The 19,133-nt window shown below is 34.9% G+C and overlaps 5 protein-coding genes across 5 annotated transcripts in view; 1 reads left to right on the top strand and 4 right to left on the bottom strand.

The window, feature by feature from the left end:
- The window catches only part of LOC129569311 (NIF3-like protein 1), a 188,744-nt gene that overhangs the window by 158,427 nt on the left and 11,184 nt on the right, over nt 1–19,133 (bottom strand). The window lies entirely within an intron of this gene.
- Nucleotides 135–6,601, top strand: LOC129569030 (cytochrome P450 6a9-like). The gene is made up of 5 exons (XM_055447424.1): nt 135–880; nt 952–1,107; nt 1,209–1,379; nt 1,489–5,736; nt 5,835–6,601. Exons 4-5 carry the CDS (start codon nt 4,650–4,652, stop codon nt 6,254–6,256), a joined length of 1,509 nt encoding a protein of 502 aa, XP_055303399.1. The 5' UTR covers nt 135–880; nt 952–1,107; nt 1,209–1,379; nt 1,489–4,649; the 3' UTR covers nt 6,257–6,601.
- Nucleotides 7,560–8,749, bottom strand: LOC129569038 (protein C19orf12 homolog). The gene is made up of 3 exons (XM_055447434.1): nt 8,413–8,749; nt 8,284–8,337; nt 7,560–8,191 (listed from the first exon to the last, which is right to left on the bottom strand). Exons 1-3 carry the CDS (start codon nt 8,558–8,560, stop codon nt 7,971–7,973), a joined length of 423 nt encoding a protein of 140 aa, XP_055303409.1. The 5' UTR covers nt 8,561–8,749; the 3' UTR covers nt 7,560–7,970.
- Nucleotides 10,361–12,007, bottom strand: LOC129569035 (probable alpha-aspartyl dipeptidase). The gene is made up of 6 exons (XM_055447429.1): nt 11,820–12,007; nt 11,517–11,631; nt 11,287–11,384; nt 10,949–11,204; nt 10,662–10,880; nt 10,361–10,571 (listed from the first exon to the last, which is right to left on the bottom strand). Exons 1-6 carry the CDS (start codon nt 11,824–11,826, stop codon nt 10,514–10,516), a joined length of 753 nt encoding a protein of 250 aa, XP_055303404.1. The 5' UTR covers nt 11,827–12,007; the 3' UTR covers nt 10,361–10,513.
- On the bottom strand, nt 12,194–16,747 carry LOC129569020 (chondroitin sulfate glucuronyltransferase). Its single transcript, XM_055447401.1, has 8 exons — nt 15,250–16,747; nt 14,547–14,699; nt 14,112–14,357; nt 13,850–14,019; nt 13,583–13,763; nt 13,198–13,512; nt 12,929–13,109; nt 12,194–12,841 (listed from the first exon to the last, which is right to left on the bottom strand). Exons 1-8 carry the CDS (start codon nt 16,096–16,098, stop codon nt 12,525–12,527), a joined length of 2,412 nt encoding a protein of 803 aa, XP_055303376.1. The 5' UTR covers nt 16,099–16,747; the 3' UTR covers nt 12,194–12,524.

A 19,133-nucleotide genomic window follows, 5' to 3' on the forward strand; every position in this document is an offset into this window, starting at 1 on the left:
GCCCATTTGGAAGCCTTGTTCAGCCGAAAACGCGAAGAAGAAATTTATGAAAAATTACAAATTATCGACAACATTTTTGCAACAAAACTCAATCATATGATCGATTATAAAACGCGGCGCATCAATTTGATTAAGAAAACGATTTTAACATTTGCACTGGTCACGATTACATCGATTGCCAGTGCATTCACTAATTTGCCCGATTTGTATCAAGATAAATATTTCATGCAACCGATTCTTATCTTCCCCATGATCATTAATCGACTTCGATGGTGCTACATTGCTTTGTTCCTGATGAACATTGGCGACATTTTGAACGACCTTCAAACATTGCTTAAACAACAACAAATTCACAGTTGTGACGATTCAAGTGCACAGCCGCACAGAAAATATGCACGCGAAAATATACGATACTTTCGTGAGATTTACTCGTACATTTGGTATACAATCACACTAGTCAGCGATTGTTTTGGATGGTCATTCATATTTTTTCTCGTTGAGTTCACATTCGAGACCATCAATGCATCTTACTGGTATTAATTGAAATAATATTTTTAATTATTTGTTTTATTTGAAGTTTTTTTTAATGCATTTTTGCTTTAATCATCATTTCGGCTTCGAAGGCTCTATATCAACCTGACCGTTTATGGATCAATCGCTTTGAATATTCGTAGGTGTTGCTATTTTTTCTGGGAATTTTACAATTTCGACTGAAAAGAATGAGAGAAAATTAAATTTTGTTCGAATTCAACGGAATTGAACTGAATTATTCGGTCTCTGATGAGCTTCTTCATATTTTTCAGACATTTTTCTATACAACAGTTCCGTTTCAATCATATTTTGGTTTTTTTGTGCCTCTGCAGAAAGATGCCAAAACATGGTGAGTCATCCAAAAACTAGGTCGAATTTACAATTAATTCAATTAAAATATTGTGTTCTTTTTCATCACAGGGAAAAGCCGTGACAAAGTCATTACATACGCCATCAAATTATAACGATCCCAATTACCAACGATTCATTCGCATATTTTCGCTGCAAATTAAAGAGCAGCCCATCAGAATAAATATGAAGCAAATGTTCTGTTTTAACAACGAGCTCCTTAAATCGGTTTGTTGAATCGAAATTCATTCCAATGTTCATCTTTTAAATTTCATTCAATTAGTTCCAAAAGTTATAAATTTCACGAGATAATTGAAATTCTCTTTCAGACTATTGTTCTGATAACGACATATGTGGCCATCGTCATCCAGTTTCAAATTGCCGATGAAAATGCTTATTTGAATCCAAGAATGCGCGCCTGATCTCATCTTCAAATAGCTGTTTTCGCTGTTTTTCCTAATGCACACTCTAAATGGCGTATATACTAATTATCACAGAATGTGAGTTGGAGACCATTTTTTTCAGACATATTGAAATTATCGAAATTAGATTCAACTGGGAAAAATTACTTGAAAATGTTGACAATATTTTTCCTTCTAAACCTTCTAGAATAATTTTACCTAATTTGATGAAAACCCAAGGCAATACATCGCAAGTTATCAACTGGCATGAATCGGTGATCAACTAACCTTAATTGATTTGAAATGTGCATCACTGAATACAAGAGAAGATTATTGCAAAAGCTATTTCATTTGTTGATTGAGCTTCGAGTTAAAATGTATCCATCGCAAAGACCCTATAATCCTCGAGCGCTCCAATCATTGTGGCAGCCGTTTGTTCGTGTTTTTCAAGTGTTTTGTGTCGCTCACTATTCCACATTCCATGCAACCAATCATATTGGCCGCATAATATACTACGTCGTTTTCAGCACACTGCATATTGCGCTCATGTTTTACTCGCTATTCCATGGGTTGTACATTCGATTGAAACCAAGCGGCACATACAAATCCAGTCCGTTGATGTTTTATGTGAATTTGGCAAGCGTTTCGGGAACCTTGGTGACCCACATTGTCGCACATTTGGAACCTCTTTTCGCCCATAAAGATGAAGAACAAATTTACCGGAAACTCAACGAGATCAACGAAATTTTTGCAACCAAATTGAACTATGTCGCTGATTTTAAAGTCATACGAAATACAATTATTTACACTACGCTATTTTATATTTGCTCCGCAAGCTCAGCAATTGCATATTCATTTTGTTCGCTCCCGACGAATGAATTTGATCGAATTGTGTTTCTTGTGAATAGAGCTTTGGCCGCTGCTATCATTCGTGCGCGCAGATGCCAAATGGCACTTCTTATAAATACATTGACCAACATATTGGCTGATTTACAAATCCTATTGAAGCAACAACAGAAAAACTACCGTCCAAATTCCACCGAATCGATTGCTGGTTCCGGTGAAAATATCCGCTATTTGAGAGACATTTATTCCAATGTTTGGCTATTACAAAATTTAATCAGCAACGCCTTTGGATGGTCATTTATCGCACTTCTCATGGAATTCTCCTTTGATCTTATAAATTCTTCGTATTGGGCATACATGAATATCAAAATATATGAATCACCCAATTTGATTATTCGTAAGACATTTCTTTTCGATGGCTTGGATTTTATTTTAATTTAAATTAAATTTTGAATATTTTCATTTCGGTAAATTATTTTAGAAATTGGTTCGTACATCTCTTCGATTATCATCAATTTCTGGTATATTTGCATGATCTGCGAAAGATGCCAAAATATAGTGAGTTCACTCGAGTGAAAGGAGTCACATTCAAGATAGTTAAAATCATTGTTCTTTTCTTTTTGTATCTATGACAGGGTAAGGGCATCTCGAAAGCATTGCATACTCCTTCAAATTACCATGATCGAAACTATCAGAGATTTATCCGCATCTTTTCACTCCAAATCCGAAAACAACCGATTGAGATAAAACTGAAACAAATGTTCACATTTAACTTTGCACTTTTGAAATCCGTAAGAATTTATTCTGATTCAAGCTGTTTGACAACGAAGCACACGTGCAACAAACACTTATTTCCTTTGACGTTTGCTATAACCGTTTTGCCATATGCTTTGGATTTCCTTTTTGTTGTTTCAGACGATCGTTTCGATAACGACCTATGTAGCTATAGTCGTCCAGTTTCAAATCTCCGAAGAAAACGTTCCATCGCAATTGAAACATGCGAAATTGAACAATTAAACTGCGAAAATGTTCTTCAACTTCTGTTGTGCTCATTGGGACATCTGGGGCAAGAGAAGAGTTTTGAATTGAATTCTGTTTGAGAATTTCTAGATTCATAGCTCGAAACTCTCGAAATACCGTTTTCACCGCATGGATGATATAATAAATGAAGATTCCATTGCTATCACCAGAAATTAATTAGAATTATCAACCTAATGGAAAACGACACAAATATGGATCAGTTATAATCGTTCACGTTTATTTAAATGATAAAGCACCGTATTGTATGAAATAAATTGATTGTATGACATAGCACCTTTAATAGTGCTGAAACAATTGTGAATTATTTTATGTTTACTTATCACGTAATGGTTTTATAATTATCTGTTTATGTGAATTGAAATCTAAATAGAAGGTATATAGAACTTGCTAAATCATGGTGAGACACAGAATATGTCGTAAAACAGCTGAGAGGTGACCTTTGATCACTAATAGCATCATTCTCATTGCTGGCTTCCATTTTCAAATGACTGTTTTGATTGACTCATACATCTGATCTAAGCATGATTTTTATTATGAAATACTAAATTCCGCAAAATACTTAAATTACATACAAATCAATCGTGAGCTAATGGGAAAAATCCAAATGCCATGATTTTATTCTCTTTTTCAATTCTTATAGATGTTTCAACAATTAAAATTAGGAATAACGGATATTTCAATTCAAAAAATCACCGAGAAATATTCAATGACAAGATTATTGTTTGTTCACTTGTGTATTAAGCGGATCGTATGGACTGTGTGAATACAACACAATATAATATATAATGAATATCACGTGGGATAGACACTTCCAAACAAACAGTGTATATTTATTACATCAGTCATTTGCAACTGCTCAATTTTTCAATTTGTCTAACAATTTGCGCATCTCGTTCTTATCTTCGTTCTGTACGCAATGAAAAAAAGTTCTTCTGCACATTTTTCGATCAGATATATTTGTCCGTATAGAATACTTGAGTATGGAATAATTAACACATAAGAACGCACGCAAAAAGCAGTATACCTACTGTTGTCTAAAAAACTATTTTTCTACCTAGGTATACATTATGTGCTTCCTATCGAAGAAATAAGATTGGAATAACATGGTTGGATACACTGAAAAATTGAGTGCGAAACTAATTTGGAGTCCGATAGTCTTTCAAAAACAAGTTTATTAGCTGTGTTAGTAGTGTAGTAAAGATAAAACGCTCAGTAGACCATCATATTGTGAATAACACACGTTATTATGACTAATTTGCCACATTGTGTGATGTTACTGTAGTCTCTTTTCGCTGCGTCATGCTTAAGAGACAACATTTCGATGCTCTCGTTCGTAGTATAAGAACACTGTATGCCAGTGACATGAGTCCAGTATCTGAAGTCAACTTGTTTCAATCATTCCAATTTACTCAGTATCGTAGACAAAATTATCAGCGATATTATTTCAAACGTAAATTATTATCTGTGAATTGAATTCCAGAAATGGAATTGATAGGCGCGTTTTGTCTAGTTTTAATCTCAATTTTAACACTTGTGTATGTTTATTTCAAAAATGCGTTTAATTATTGGAAATCGAGAAATATTCCGTGTGATGAACCGACGATTCCCTACGGAACTTTTAAAGGCTTCGGCAAAACTATCCATCCGTCACATTTTATAAAGAATGTCTACGACAAATACAAACCAACCGGTGAAAAAGTGTGTGGGCTTTACTTTTTTGCTCGTCCAGTCGCAGTTTTGTTGGATCTGGATATTGTGAAACATGTTATGATCAAAGATTTTGCGAATTTCAACGAAAGAGGTTTATATTACAACGAAGAAGACGATCCATTGAGTGCGCATTTGTTTTCATTGGACGGTGATAAGTGGAAAAAACTGCGTGCCAAGCTGACTCCTACCTTTACCAGTGGAAAAATGAAATTCATGTTTCCTACGGTGGTCGAAGTAGGAGACCGTTTCCGAAATTGCCTATTCGACGTCGTCAAGGGAAACAATGAGCTGGAAATCAAGGAACTACTGGCACGGTTCACCACTGATGTTATTGGAACGTGTGCTTTTGGCATCGAGTGTAATAGCTTGAAAGATCCAAACGCTGAATTTAGAAAATACGGTCGTGAATCGTTTGCAAAACCAAGACATAGTACCCATTTTCTTGAACTTATCAATGGATTTAGAAGCCTGGCCAAGAAGCTTCATGTTAAGATCGTACGACATGATGTGTCGGAATTTTTCATGAAAGTCGTTCGCGATACAGTTGAATATCGAGAGAAAAACGATGTGAATCGGAATGATTTCATGGATCTTCTGATCAAATTGAAGAATCAAGAGACGACCGATAAAGATAAAGTGATTACATTAAATGAAGTGGCCGCACAAGCGTTTGTCTTCTTTTTGGCTGGCTTTGAAACTAGTTCAACTACACTAACGTTTTGCCTGTATGAGCTCGCTTTGAATCCAGAGATTCAAACCAGAACCAGACGAGTAATCAGGGAAGCACTGGAAAAACATAACGGACAATTCACTTACGAAGCGATGATGGACATGCCTTACGTTGATCAAGTGTTGGAAGGTAAATTACTTTTGGAGTTAACCTTTTTTCCCATCAATTTTATCATAATTTTTTATACAATTCCAAAATAACATTTTATTGGTTCTCCATTTTTATAGAAACGTTGCGAAAGTATCCACCAGTTGCAAACTTAAACAGACGGACGAAAAATGATTACCGGGTTCCTGGCAGTAAAATTGTGCTCGAAAAAGGATTGTCTATTATTATTCCAGCCTACGCTATTCAACATGACCCGGAAATCTATCCGAGCCCAGAACAATTCAACCCAGACCGTTTCGATGCCGAAGAGGCAAAGAAACGTGACGCAATGGCATGGCTCCCATTTGGTGACGGGCCACGAAACTGTATTGGCCTTCGATTCGGCATGATGCAAGCTCGTATCGGTCTAGTCACTCTATTGAACAATTTCGAGTTTGCACTCGGCTCCAAAACACCAGTTCCACTCATCTTTGAGACGTCACAATTCATTTTGTCACCAGTTGGCGGCGTTTATCTAAAGCTAACACCGATAAAATCATAAGCACAAACGTGTCCTGTTTGATGATATCTAATGATATTTCATTGAGTTCAGTTGAATCAAATCAAAAAAAATTCCGATGGCTCTGAATATTTTCTTTGTAACAGAACTGAACATATATTTTAACAAGTAATTTAGACGTATTTTTTTGTTGATTCGTCGAATTACGATGAGTTGATCGAATTTTCCTTATTTGTAGACAATTGTAAACAACAATAGCTTTGAGTCGAGTTTAAACGAATGAAAAAAATAAAAGATAAAAAAGTGTTATGATAACGATATCGATAGAAAAACAATTGAAGTGGTTCATAAACTAATAAAAAAACTTCCGAATGAAACATCTCAAAATATAACGTTTTTCTTTTCTTCGTTATTTGACTTATTTCACTGAAAAAACACGATTTCAACATGTGATTCTTAATAAAAACAAGGTAGTAAAGATAAAACGCCCAGCTCACCCTCACACTAAAAGTAAACAACACATGATGTTATGACTAATTGAATGTTATGATTAATTATGGTAGTCTCTTTTTTCTGCATCATGTTTTTGAGACAACATTTCAATGCTTTTGTTCGTAGCATAAAGCACTGTATGCAGAGAGAAGAGTTCAGTATTAAAGTCAACTTGTTTTGATCAGTGAATTGAATTTCCCACAAAACGAAATGGAATTGATATGCGTGTTTTGTCTTGTGGCATTTGTATATGTATGAAGTGACTTAAGAGACAACATTTGAAGTATATAGTTCAAACGACAGAAAAAAATTTAAAAAAAATGTGTTGCCACATGTTTCTGATTATTATTTTTTTTTTTTTTTTCATAATAAACAAACACTTTGACAACAACACTGGTCATTAATTGGAAACTGATTAATCGATAAAATATCAATTCAAGTTGTGATATCACTCAAAGACAAAAAAAAAAGAATTTTAAATTATTTATTGTTCGAGTGATACGAGATTAACAATTCGATACTCGAAAATCTCGAATAAACGTATCTAAAGAAAGCGCACGACCAGACAGTGATTACACCGCCAGATGTAATCTATATTTTATTATTAGAAATGAGTGAAAATTATCGCCCAAATACAAAAAGACACTTTTAACATGGCATGACAATACGCAATCATTCATGTTCACTTTTATTGTATGGCAAATACAATATGGGAATAAATTGAAGATATGAAAAGAGAATTATAGCTATTACCGCAAAATCAGCGCAGTTTCAACTTTGAAGGTTGAAAATTCAACAAGAACACAAACAAACATAAAGAAAAACAGAACAAACGGAATGAAACAACGCAATATTTCTTAATGATTTCTTTATCAAAATTTCCATTCTTTGTGGCAAAGGTTTTATTTTGTGATGGTTTGGCTCTAAAAAATTGGAAATAAATTTTTCCTATCAATTCTATTTGTGCTTAGATTCATTTTTATTTTCGGCTTGATCAATTAATCGAATATTCATAATTTTAAATTTATTCACAAGCATATATAAACTACCGGACAAGTCTTGCACCATTTTGCATTATAACTAAGACAAATAGCAAAATAAATCATTCGATTTCAGTCATGACTACTAATTGTAATGAACTTATTCGCAACTAATTCTATCAATTCAAAAGACACAATTCGATCAGATTAAATTACGATGATATGCACTGCACATAACAAAGATGTAGCGTGAGCTGTGACCAAAGGTCAAAACTACACACGGTTCAGTTGTTGGCAATTGTGTACCGCATTTCATTTGTAACGAACGAAACAATTGTTTTTAGGACGGCTTCTTGCAACGACGGTGTATTCATTATCAATGGCATTAGCATAGCCACATCGGTGGGATGAAGATGTCGCACTGAGTTGACCACATGCTCATGTAGTCTCCACTTTTCTTCTTGTGTCAAATCGTTGCGTATGATATCACCAACGGTTCGGAAATCTACATGAACAAACGTGAATTATTTATTAGGCATTGAAAAACACACAATATCCCCTTTGGTAGAATGATTTGAACAACAATGAACAACTTACTTGAAAGGCATTTATAGGCTGTAACACCACCTATAGTTCCACCTACGGCTAATCCTGCATTTGTTTATTAATATAATTATTTATTTAATTAATTATATTCATTATCTAACGATAAGAAACGATCTATACCTAATGGCCCAGCAACCAAACCACCTACAAAACATATTGCACCACAAATAGCAGCACCTTTTCCACTTTGTTTCAATGTAACGCGCATATTTTGGTTATCCGCCAAAATCGCGAGACCGCGCAGAAACTCTTCCACATCGACTGGCATTTTTATTATTTCTTTGGATTTTAAATGCGTTTACAATGATTGAATAAAAACTAATCTAGACGACGGGATCAAAGTTTGATCAAACAAAGGACAAACTATGAACTACACGTAGCTTTGACTCAGTTCCTTCTAAAACAAAATTTAATTTCACAATTCATTATCTGTTTTCATGCGATGACATTTCTGTCGATACTATAGATTTGACATTGATTGAGGTAACATCGCATGTGATTGAAGCGCGGATTTCGAATTGACATCGACAGTTGAATTGTCAAAGGAATTTCAGACTGTTCTTTTTTTGCTTATCAGCTGAACTATTGCAGCTGCTAATATTGTCTGTTGCCTATTTTGCATAGTTACGATTTATCTGTAAGCGAAATATAAATGATGCCTTGAACAAAATATTTATGGTATGAAACCATCATAACATACTGCATATGTGACGATTGTGTTTTATCTTGTATCCATGCCCATTATTTCGTTTCCGGTGCGGCTAATCAGTTTTACATTCAATCCTTCCATTTGTACATTTTATTTGTTTGTTTGCTTGTTTCAATCTTTAGATAGAAAAGAGTGTTTTTCTCTAAAGAAAAATGTCTCAACACGAATTGCTCATTATACATTCAAAAACATAATACGTTTGAGACTTCAGATACTTGCAAATGCTTGATAAAATACGAAAAACTGTATGCTACAACAAAACAAGTTGACCTCTCTGCGTGACAAATACTAGCTGCCAACACATTTCTCGAACTTGATAAGATTTGTGATGTTTTAAGAAAAAAAAAATTGAAAAAATCCAAGTGGCTCATAAAACGATAAAACTCCCGAATGTGTGAATCACACGGCCTGTTATCATGCTGTTTTTTTTTTTATCACATCTCGAAAAATAACATTTTTCTTCCATATTTGGCTCATTTCACTTGAAGAACCAACGATAATAATCGAATGAATAATATTTTTTTTAATAAAACTGAATAAGAACTATGGAATGTGACATTTTTTTTGATGTTGAGCAAACATTCATGATTCATATATGCGATTTGCCCAGATTACGTTCCGATTATTCTCTAATAGATTTTTGAATGTTGAATGGACTTGATGATAATCAATTCAAAATTCAAATTAAATTTAATTCCAAGGAATTTTAGGTCAGATATTATTATCTGAAAAATGAATGACGTATAATTTAAGTGGTATGTAGTAAAATGGTTAAATTTCGACAATGTATAGCATATAATTTTCTTTTTTTCATCAACAAGTTGTTCGTTCTACTTTGAAGGCGATAAGAAAAATCGAAGAAATGGATATCAGAGTAAGCTGCTCACGCACAACACCACCCGATGTGACATTTCCGGCAGAATTATGTGGTCCATGACTATAAATTGCCCACTCGTTTCAAGATAAATTCATTGGTACTACGTCCTTCGTTCGAGTCGAATATCGTTTTAGCTTTCTTTAAAAAAAAATCATTCAGTCGCAGAACTGAGCAGTAATTTCTTCTCGTGTTTCAATTGAAATTCGTTGCAGTCAGCAAAGTGTTGAGGTTTCTTGTTCCAATGATCGAATTTTCTAGAAAAAAAATTCTATTTTTAGGAACAAAATCAACCGAACTTTATTCTCTCTTGGAGTGTGTGCGTGTGGCATCAGTGGCTAAATAAAATGTTTGTACAATACGGTCAATCCCTTGGCAACTAATAGTGATATAAAAAAGTTAGCTGCCTCGTGAAAGACGATACTGTACAAATGTAAATCAACAAAATTGCACCAACAGCCACATCTCACATTGATCTAAGTCAATTTTATTTTCTTTTAAAAAAATTTCGTTTTATTTCTTTTCTTTTCATTATACCAAAATTCAATTAAAAAAAAAAAAATTCCATGCATGACAAAAATAATGTGTCCACTATGTGATGTTCCACTGAATACTTTCCATTCTCACATGTTGCTTGTTCACTGTTGCAAGAGGAAGCTCAAATCGGAATCGGGAGCATACTCTCGTGATTCTCCGCTGAAAATAACAAAAAAAATCATCTGCTTATTCTTTTTCTTTTTCTCGCTCCCACATGTTTTGCTCGCTCTCTCGCTCATGCTCACTTACCGAGTGAAAAGTCGTGCATTGACAATGCCCTTGAGAGTGGCTCTATTGTCATCAACCACAAGAAGCGTGCCTTCGCGCAAACCCAACACTGGTACATCATTTAGTAAATGGAATTCCTTGATGCGATCTTCACGCGTCTCACCCTTGTGCGTACTACTTTCGTCAGCATCAAAATAATGTGGATTTATATTGAACGGCACCAAGTTTAAGGCATCAAATCTAAAAACAGATCATTTTTTCTTTGAAGAAAAATCGAATACTCTTTTACTGTTGTGGTTTACTCTTACGTTGGTGGATAAATGATTGGCATATCATTGGTTGTTTGTATAGAACGAGTGGCGACATTCGAACCAGCACTTGATCCCATGTAAGCAATACCGTCTTCCAATACACGCTTACGAATCACTTCGACCAAATTTAAATCGTACAATTTCTTTAACAATACAAATGAATTTCCACCACCGATGTAAATGCAATGGGCTTGGTTAATCGCTTCAACCGGATCGGGAAAGGTATGCAGTCCTTTGACAGACGTTTGAAGTTCTGATGAAGCAAAATTGTAAAATGTATGAATGAATCAAAATCTTATTCGAATGAGAAAGAAAATAGTTGTCGATTGGCTTACCAAACGACAAAATTGCATTGGCCATCATCTTTGTGTAACCATCGTAGTCTTCGTTTACTTTGGCATATGGCACGAAAATCACTTCAGTCACATTGTTTCTGTCAAAATAAGTTGATTTTTTTTTACATTAGATTATTTGTTTTATGGATTTTTTTTTTAGTCATTGTACAACATGAACAGAATTAAATTTGTTGGAATTTTATCAGTTATTTCTTCAAATTAGCACTCACTTTTTGAAGAATTCAATGAGAATCGGTTTTGGTTGTTGCATTAGTTCGTAGCCATGCACTTGACTACTTGAGAGCAGTACCAATTGTCGCTTAACCATTGTAGTCACGGCTTTTGCTGAGCAAATTGAAAAGAGAAGAATGAAAATTGAAAATATTTTAATATGAAGCATTTCTATGTCCGCCTATGACGCTCCAAATGATTAATGAATTTAAATTTTTTTTTCGACCAGCATTATGACAAAGTTTAACCACTAGTTGCGCTATCAATGAATGCACATAATTGATAATGCCCGATTTACTTACCAAGCATTCAATAACAATTGATTTCCAGTGATGGTTTATCGGCGGACGATTATTTGCATGAATTTTTTAGACTGTAGCAATTTCTCTTTTGTGCACTTTGTAATGCGACCAACAATAATCAATTTAGATAACAGAGACAATGAATGATTTGAGAAGTCATTCAAACGTCTATTCAACTCATCGCACAGATGACGTTTGGCACGCCATCTACGCCATTGGGACATACACCTTCATTGGCAACACTGAAATTTAAACGATTGAATGCAATGGATTTTTATACCATCTAAAATTTGTATATTGTTTTTTATATATTTCAAAATCTGTTTTAAATGAAATAAAAACGAATTTCCAACGAACGAAAAAAATTGCGAAAATTTCGAAGTAGAATTACTTTGGCAATTTATTAAGTGTACACACTTTAAATACAATGTCTTTTTATGTGATTATTTTGGAATTTCTGATGCACAACTTAAAATTTATTATAGCCTAAAATCCCTATGTCTTTTCAAAATATACCAGTTTTTCAATGTGAAATTAAAATATTAAAACACCATTTAGCACATAGACTCTACGATTTAGTACAATTATGAGTGAAAAATATTCTCCATGGGTTTTTCCTTACATTTATAGCACTTTTTGTGAGCATTTGAACACGACTTCCTACGCATACGACAAGGCACATACATATTATCACTGTATTTAGTCTCATACTTTATTATTCTCTTTGTATTTGATCAGAGCATCACCGATTTGTTTCCGCGATGCGATGTGTAAGCATTTTGAGCTTTGATCCGTATCCCATAGTTCGCATTGTGGAACCGAATTCGTTACATTCAAATAGTTTTTGATTATTCGGCCCAGACGTAGATTCGGTTCGATTGCACGCATCACATGAATGCCAGAGTTGGATTTAATGAATAAATCCAATACGTTCACAATCGATTGGTCCTCACGATGAAAAATACTCTCAATGTGATTATCAGATCGAACAATGGGAACTAGCGATTCCATTGATTTTCGGACTGAAAGTGAAAGGAACATTTATCCATGAAATTATACGTTTTTATAAAATCAAATTGTCATAGAAGTGTATAGAATGGCTTCATTACCATTGACATAGTCCTTGCTATAAAATGAAATCACATCGGAATTTTCGCGATCAAAATATCCCGCACTTTGACTCACATCGCACGATTCACATTCTCGGCATAAATTGGTATATTTGCACGGGTAGTTAACAAAACCAATTGGGCTGAACACTTGAAATCCTTGAATTGTACTCATACGAACCTAAAAAGATGATGGAATTAGATAAGAAAACAAAACAAATGAATGACATGATGAATTATTTGGCACGTTGGAGTGAATCATTACTTACTCTATTCAAAACGTCTGGTTTGAATGACATGCTATTGGAACAAAGCATCACCAAACTGTCTAGACCAATCTTCCGAAGGGCCAAATCGGTTACAACAATGCTGAGAATCTCTTGACTGCCATACATGGAGCTATAAATTGATGAATGAATTCCGTCGAACGTGTTCGAAAATTGCTCTGGCAATCGAATTGACACCCATGCGATACGAGAGCCATCGCTTTTATACTTGTCGGACAGTTGCAATGCCATTGATTTTAAGTCGGCGAATACATCATTTTCGGCTTTACTCGGTGAATTGGCTTGATATAGTAGCACCTTCAGTAAACAAAAAATAGATAGAATTAGTCGATATTTGCCAATGTGAGTACATCAATATCAATTTCACCAGCATCAAAAATGTGTTGTCTTGATGTTCCATGCAGGTTTTTTCATAGTGAGCCATAAAATCGAGAGTCTCCTTGGTTTGATGCTCAAATGTTGGCAGCAATAATGCCACTCGCGTACTCTCCGTCACATAAGGCGATGGAACAATTTCAACGCGACCCAATGGCTTCACAGCCTCAAAACTGTAAGAAAAATTAATTTTTATTGCTTATCCAATTAAATTAATATTCTATGTCACTAAAACAATTGTCTAAGGTCAATATTGTACCTTTTCATCACGATGTGTTCGTTTCCATCATTCTTATCACTGAACATTAAGTGCAGCTGATAGTCCATTCCACGTACTGGATCAAACTTGCGATAGAGTGAGTGCAAATGGATGTAGACCAAATTTGGATAAATTTTCTTTGCCTCGATCAATGTTCTAGTCAAAACACGCTGGAAAAATGAAATATTCCATAAAACATAAGTTCACTTCATTTTGAGTCGCATTAATTTTTTTTTTTTTGAGAAAAAAGAGATTATCTTACTTTCACATCCTCTTGGTCGATTTTTGAATGTAATTTTATGTTCTCTTCGGAGTTTGGCATGATTTGATGCGTTTCATTCATGAGAGACCATGTTAGTAAATCGTGTCTTGTCTCCGGCATACTGGTTGGTGGCACCCCAAGTGGCCAACGTACTTGTAAAATATCATTCGAAATGCTGCCATTCATTATTCGCTTCACCGTCTCATCCAATTGTCGACTTTCCGCGTGAATGGATTCCAAGTTCAACTGTGGAAGCAAAATTCGGTTAAAATTTGATGTAAAACATTGATGAGAAATGAAAAAAAAAACATAAAAATTGAATAATTCTCTTGAATTTAAAAAAAATTTAAAACTCAATTCAATTATCATAAGCAATTGTTTAGCTTATCTAAGTTAACCTTGACCAATAAATGTTCAAGACAAGCTGATTATTACCTTTGAAAAGTACGAATGAAGTACGTAGAAATCTTCTGCCGCCTTCACCGGATGGATCATTGATGCATTGTTAAATGACGGATCGCTGTACAAAAAATGCAAATCTCTGTACAGCTTGTACGTATGCAGACGGTATATTGGAAAATTTACACCCTGAAATGAAGGTCAATGAAATGTGTTAATATTTAACGGTATAATTTATACAAGTTTCACACAGTAAATATGAATACAAGAAGCAGAAAAAGAAGTGAAGAGACACAAAAAGAGAAGAAAAGAACACGAAACGGCCGAAGAAAAGGGTATAATCATTGAATAAACAGTCAGCGTGAATAAATGCATGAACATGTGTTTTGGTTTACAGACCAATACATTTGAACTGTAGTTTCGAGTCGCTGAACGATCTGTGTCGCTGTTTAAACTTATTATCTTATTCTTTATTAAGAGAAATTGAAGGGCGTTTCCGAAGTTTCCCGGAATTCACAATCAAAATATCCTCCGTCTGAAGACGAAGTCTTATGCTTTAGATTGCACATGCAAAATTGTTCTGCCTTTTTTTTTATATAGGCCTTATGTTGCGCTTTGAATACTACTGCCGAAAATAGCAGACATTTTTTGCAACTCCGTGTTTTGACGAAATTCAACATTTGTTTGAAACCGGCTTAAGTTTTATCTAATGATAAGATTCAAACCATCGTTTGCGTACCTGAAAACTCTGTTGGCATCCAGTAATTTTACTTGAGTATTTGACACATCTGCCAATGTTCAAACTATCCGAATTTGTGGCCGCATTACGAACGCACCAATCCAAATTGGCACGAATCTTACGAATGAGACTGCTGCTCAGAATGATGCCAGCATTTAAATCGCAATAGTCTCGTTCGGTTTCCATCATTCGGCTGTGCTCATCACTGTCTACAATATCGCTGGCATCACGCTTATGTCCAATGTACACATCAAAACTGATGCTAATGTGATTCAATTGTTTCAACAGTCGACGTGCATTGACGTAGGTTGTGTCGGTGGCCAAAAGGAAGAAATCATAATCGTCCAAATAATTGTCGGCAATATATTTCAATATGTGAAACGGTTTTAAATGATTGCGTGCATCCGTAAAACCGACGATGTTCTTCAATTTCAAATTGGTTCTCACATTGTCGGCGGCATTGATAAAATACTTGATTTTGTCGACATGATGTGCGGTGGTGCGATTAAAGGCAGTGGCCAAGGAATTAATGTGATGCTGATTGGTTAGAATGCCAACGAATAATTTTTCACGTATTCCAAGCTCAGATGAATAGTATCTGGGTCGAATGATATTTTTGGCCGCTTTTTTCGCCGTCATTGGCTTATTAACGAGATTCAATCGAGGCTCAAAATCATCTTCTTGTGCTAGAACCTTTGGTGCATCGCCATTGAATGACTCCGGACATTCTTGTTCGGTTATTTCCCATGCATTGTCTGGTAAGCATATCGTTAATATCAAACCGACCACAAAACCAATGAAAAAGAAATGATTACGATTCAACTGTTTCAGTCGAATAAATTGCTTCATTGTGATTTAATCTCGGCTATGCAAATGAGATTTTACACGAAATTTCTCTGTAGACGACTCTCGTGTCAATCCAAAAATATGCTCACAACGTAAACAATTCTACACCTCATTCGTTTCATATTGCTATTGCTAGCATGTATTTTGACAATTATATCAAAATAATGCGATAGAAATTCAAAATGAACACTCTTTTTTCAAACACTTGGTCGGGTTATTCAATTACAAAATCCAAAAAACTTGAGCAGATTCATGCCAAAAATGGTTTTACAACACTAAAAAAATAGTTTTATTTGATCAATGTCAAGCAACACACTAAGATCATCACATTCAATGAATGTTTTATGCACCAAATTAGAACACTTCAAATGATCTATCCATTTCAAATGTGTGCACTCTAATGATCGCCCGTTCTTTGAATGTATTGTGAGTGATCAACACTCATCTAGCGCATCGCTGAATCCGGATATTAGGACAATCTATGAATGAAACGAATAATTTATTTGCTTATAAAATCTTTCTGAAATTTTATTCGCTCGCTTGCTGTGGGCAATAAAATACAATTTTATTTTCCACTTGAAACAAAACAGCAAGTGTTGCCAAAGACAAACAACTGACGTCTATGTTCTCTTGATTGTATGAAACGAGCGAAACGATGAAGTGAACGAACTGTCAGAATGCCAAATCATTGAAGCAGCGACCAATACGAAGATGCGAAATGTGTATGTTTTATCTCACCCGCTGTGTTTTTGACAATACTCGTCTCGTCGATGTTTCGGTTTTCTCACTCTGTCCGTAATAAACATTCGCTTCGTTTGTGCGAGACAGCACAACGTTGTGTATGTGTGTGCGTATATATGTGTGTGTTGTTTGTGTGAGTGTAAACTTTCTGTGAAGCGGTGACAAATAAGCTGAATCAAAGGCGACTGGAACCACCAGATCGAATAAATAAGATTTATTTTCGGTTTTAATTTTTAAGTCGGTCGCGATACATTTTTTTCTGTTGCATTTTTCTCCAGTGACGGTGACATAGTTGGTGCATCAAATATCATGGATAGTAAAGGGAGAAATGTAATCGTTTGTGATAATGGCACTGGTGTACGTATTGAAACCATTTTTTCTCTTGCTAAGATAGAAAAAAATGGATGCATTTGTTGAAAATGTTATGTTTGGGATGGGCCGTTGCGGTGTATGATATCCACAAACAAATCGTGATAAGCATGAATGTCGTCGATATGTCACCGAGAAAATGTTGTGATATTTTTAGTTTGGATGTGTCGATTGAGCTTTTGGTGTTTCTGTGTTACAGCAATCCAAAATCGAGACATTAATTTAGGGCAATGCACCTGTAAACGCCAAACAACTTGCAATAATACACAGTAGCAGCGATAGTGACCGCAACCGAGTGATTCATATCCGCAAATGCTCAGTCATCAAACGTTGGCAATGAAGCGATAAATTTAAGCGAGTTTTTTTCTCTCTGTTTCTTCAAAATGAATTTGTGTTTTTCTTCTGCAGTTCGTGAAATGCGGTTATGCGGGCAGTAATTTTCCAGCGCACATATTCCCATCGATGGTTGGCCGGCCCATTCTACGAGCTGTCAACAAAATCGGTGACATCGAAGTCGAGGTTTGTGTCATCCACTTTGCATTTTATACATTTTCAAGTTTTTTTTTTAATCAGTCAAAACTGAAGAATTTTATTTAGAACAAAAGAAAAGAACAAAAACGATGCAACAAACTAAAATTCCCAATTTATTTTACAGAATTTACATGTCGATGTAAGTTTTTATCCCTTTCCTTGCGTCATCATCAAAATTGCCACAAATCCAAATATCTGAATGTTTTCAATGAGACGCACCGAAAAATCGCAATCAGACACTGAACATTATAAACACAATTAGTACACAATACCGTCATTCGGATCGCATCAAACACATCAAAATTTCACAGAAACCAACTGAGCGACGAATAAATGTTTTGTTTTGTTTGATTTATTAATTTTTTTTTAGTTTGAATTGGTTTTTGTTTGTGTTTTGGCATTAATATACCCTAGCTTAACCGTTTATTCGTATCTGGCCGGTTTAACCATTTTTGTTTCGTTTTCGTTCTGATTGTTTGAATTGTTTTTTGTTTGTTGGCTAATTTGCAGAAGAAAATTTGGCGTGTTTTTTTCTTATAATTCTTCTTGTGTGTCGTTGTTCGCACAGTAAAATTGGTAAAATTGTACAGCAATCTTCTCATTTGCTATATGTTTTTATTTTTCGATTTCAAATATTGATTTCCCGCATTTGATTCTCTAGTGTTTTTGTGCACGATTTTGTGTTTTTAATTCGTATTTTCTTCAATTTGCTCATTACGTTGTTCAAATAAGCAGAAACCATACTATGTTTTGATTTCCAACTGATCTATACAACATTTTTTATTTCAAACACTTTTCATACACACACACATTTTCTGAGATGCTTGTGATATTGGCTATTTTTTGTGTTCCCATTTTTTTTCTGGTGTGTGTAATCTTTTCCACATTTTTTGTTTGAACATCAAAATATTTCCGTTTTTTCTCATTATTTTTTCAATTTGTGTTCTCTCTTCATAAACAACTGTAACCATCTTCTGCAATGGTTGTTTTATCTTTGCCAGTTTTTAGAGTTTTCCATTTTTGTTTTGTTCTTCCCTACGAATGGAAGCCATTTTCACTGTTTTTCCATTTAGTCTCGCTTGTGATTAATAGCAAAAGCTTTGTGCTACTGGAAATTTCACTTTATTTTTCATTTTCTTTGCCGCCAATTTAGGATTTGATGGTTGGTGATGAAGCATCCAAATTGCGAGCCATGCTCGAGTGCTCATACCCAATGGAGAATGGCATCGTGCGAAACTGGGAGGATATGTGCAATGTTTGGGATTACACATTTGGCCCAAAGAAAATGAACATCGATCCGACAAACACAAAGATTTTGCTCACTGAACCACCGATGAATCCGTTGAGAAATCGAGAGAAAATGATTGAGGTAAGGCATAATGGCCACAGAAAAAAAA

The sequence above is a fragment of the Sitodiplosis mosellana genome, unplaced genomic scaffold (assembly GCF_009176505.1).
Source record: "Sitodiplosis mosellana isolate CC-2019 unplaced genomic scaffold, AAFC_SMos_1.0 Smas_scaffold_30, whole genome shotgun sequence".
NCBI lineage: Eukaryota > Metazoa > Arthropoda > Insecta > Diptera > Cecidomyiidae > Sitodiplosis > Sitodiplosis mosellana.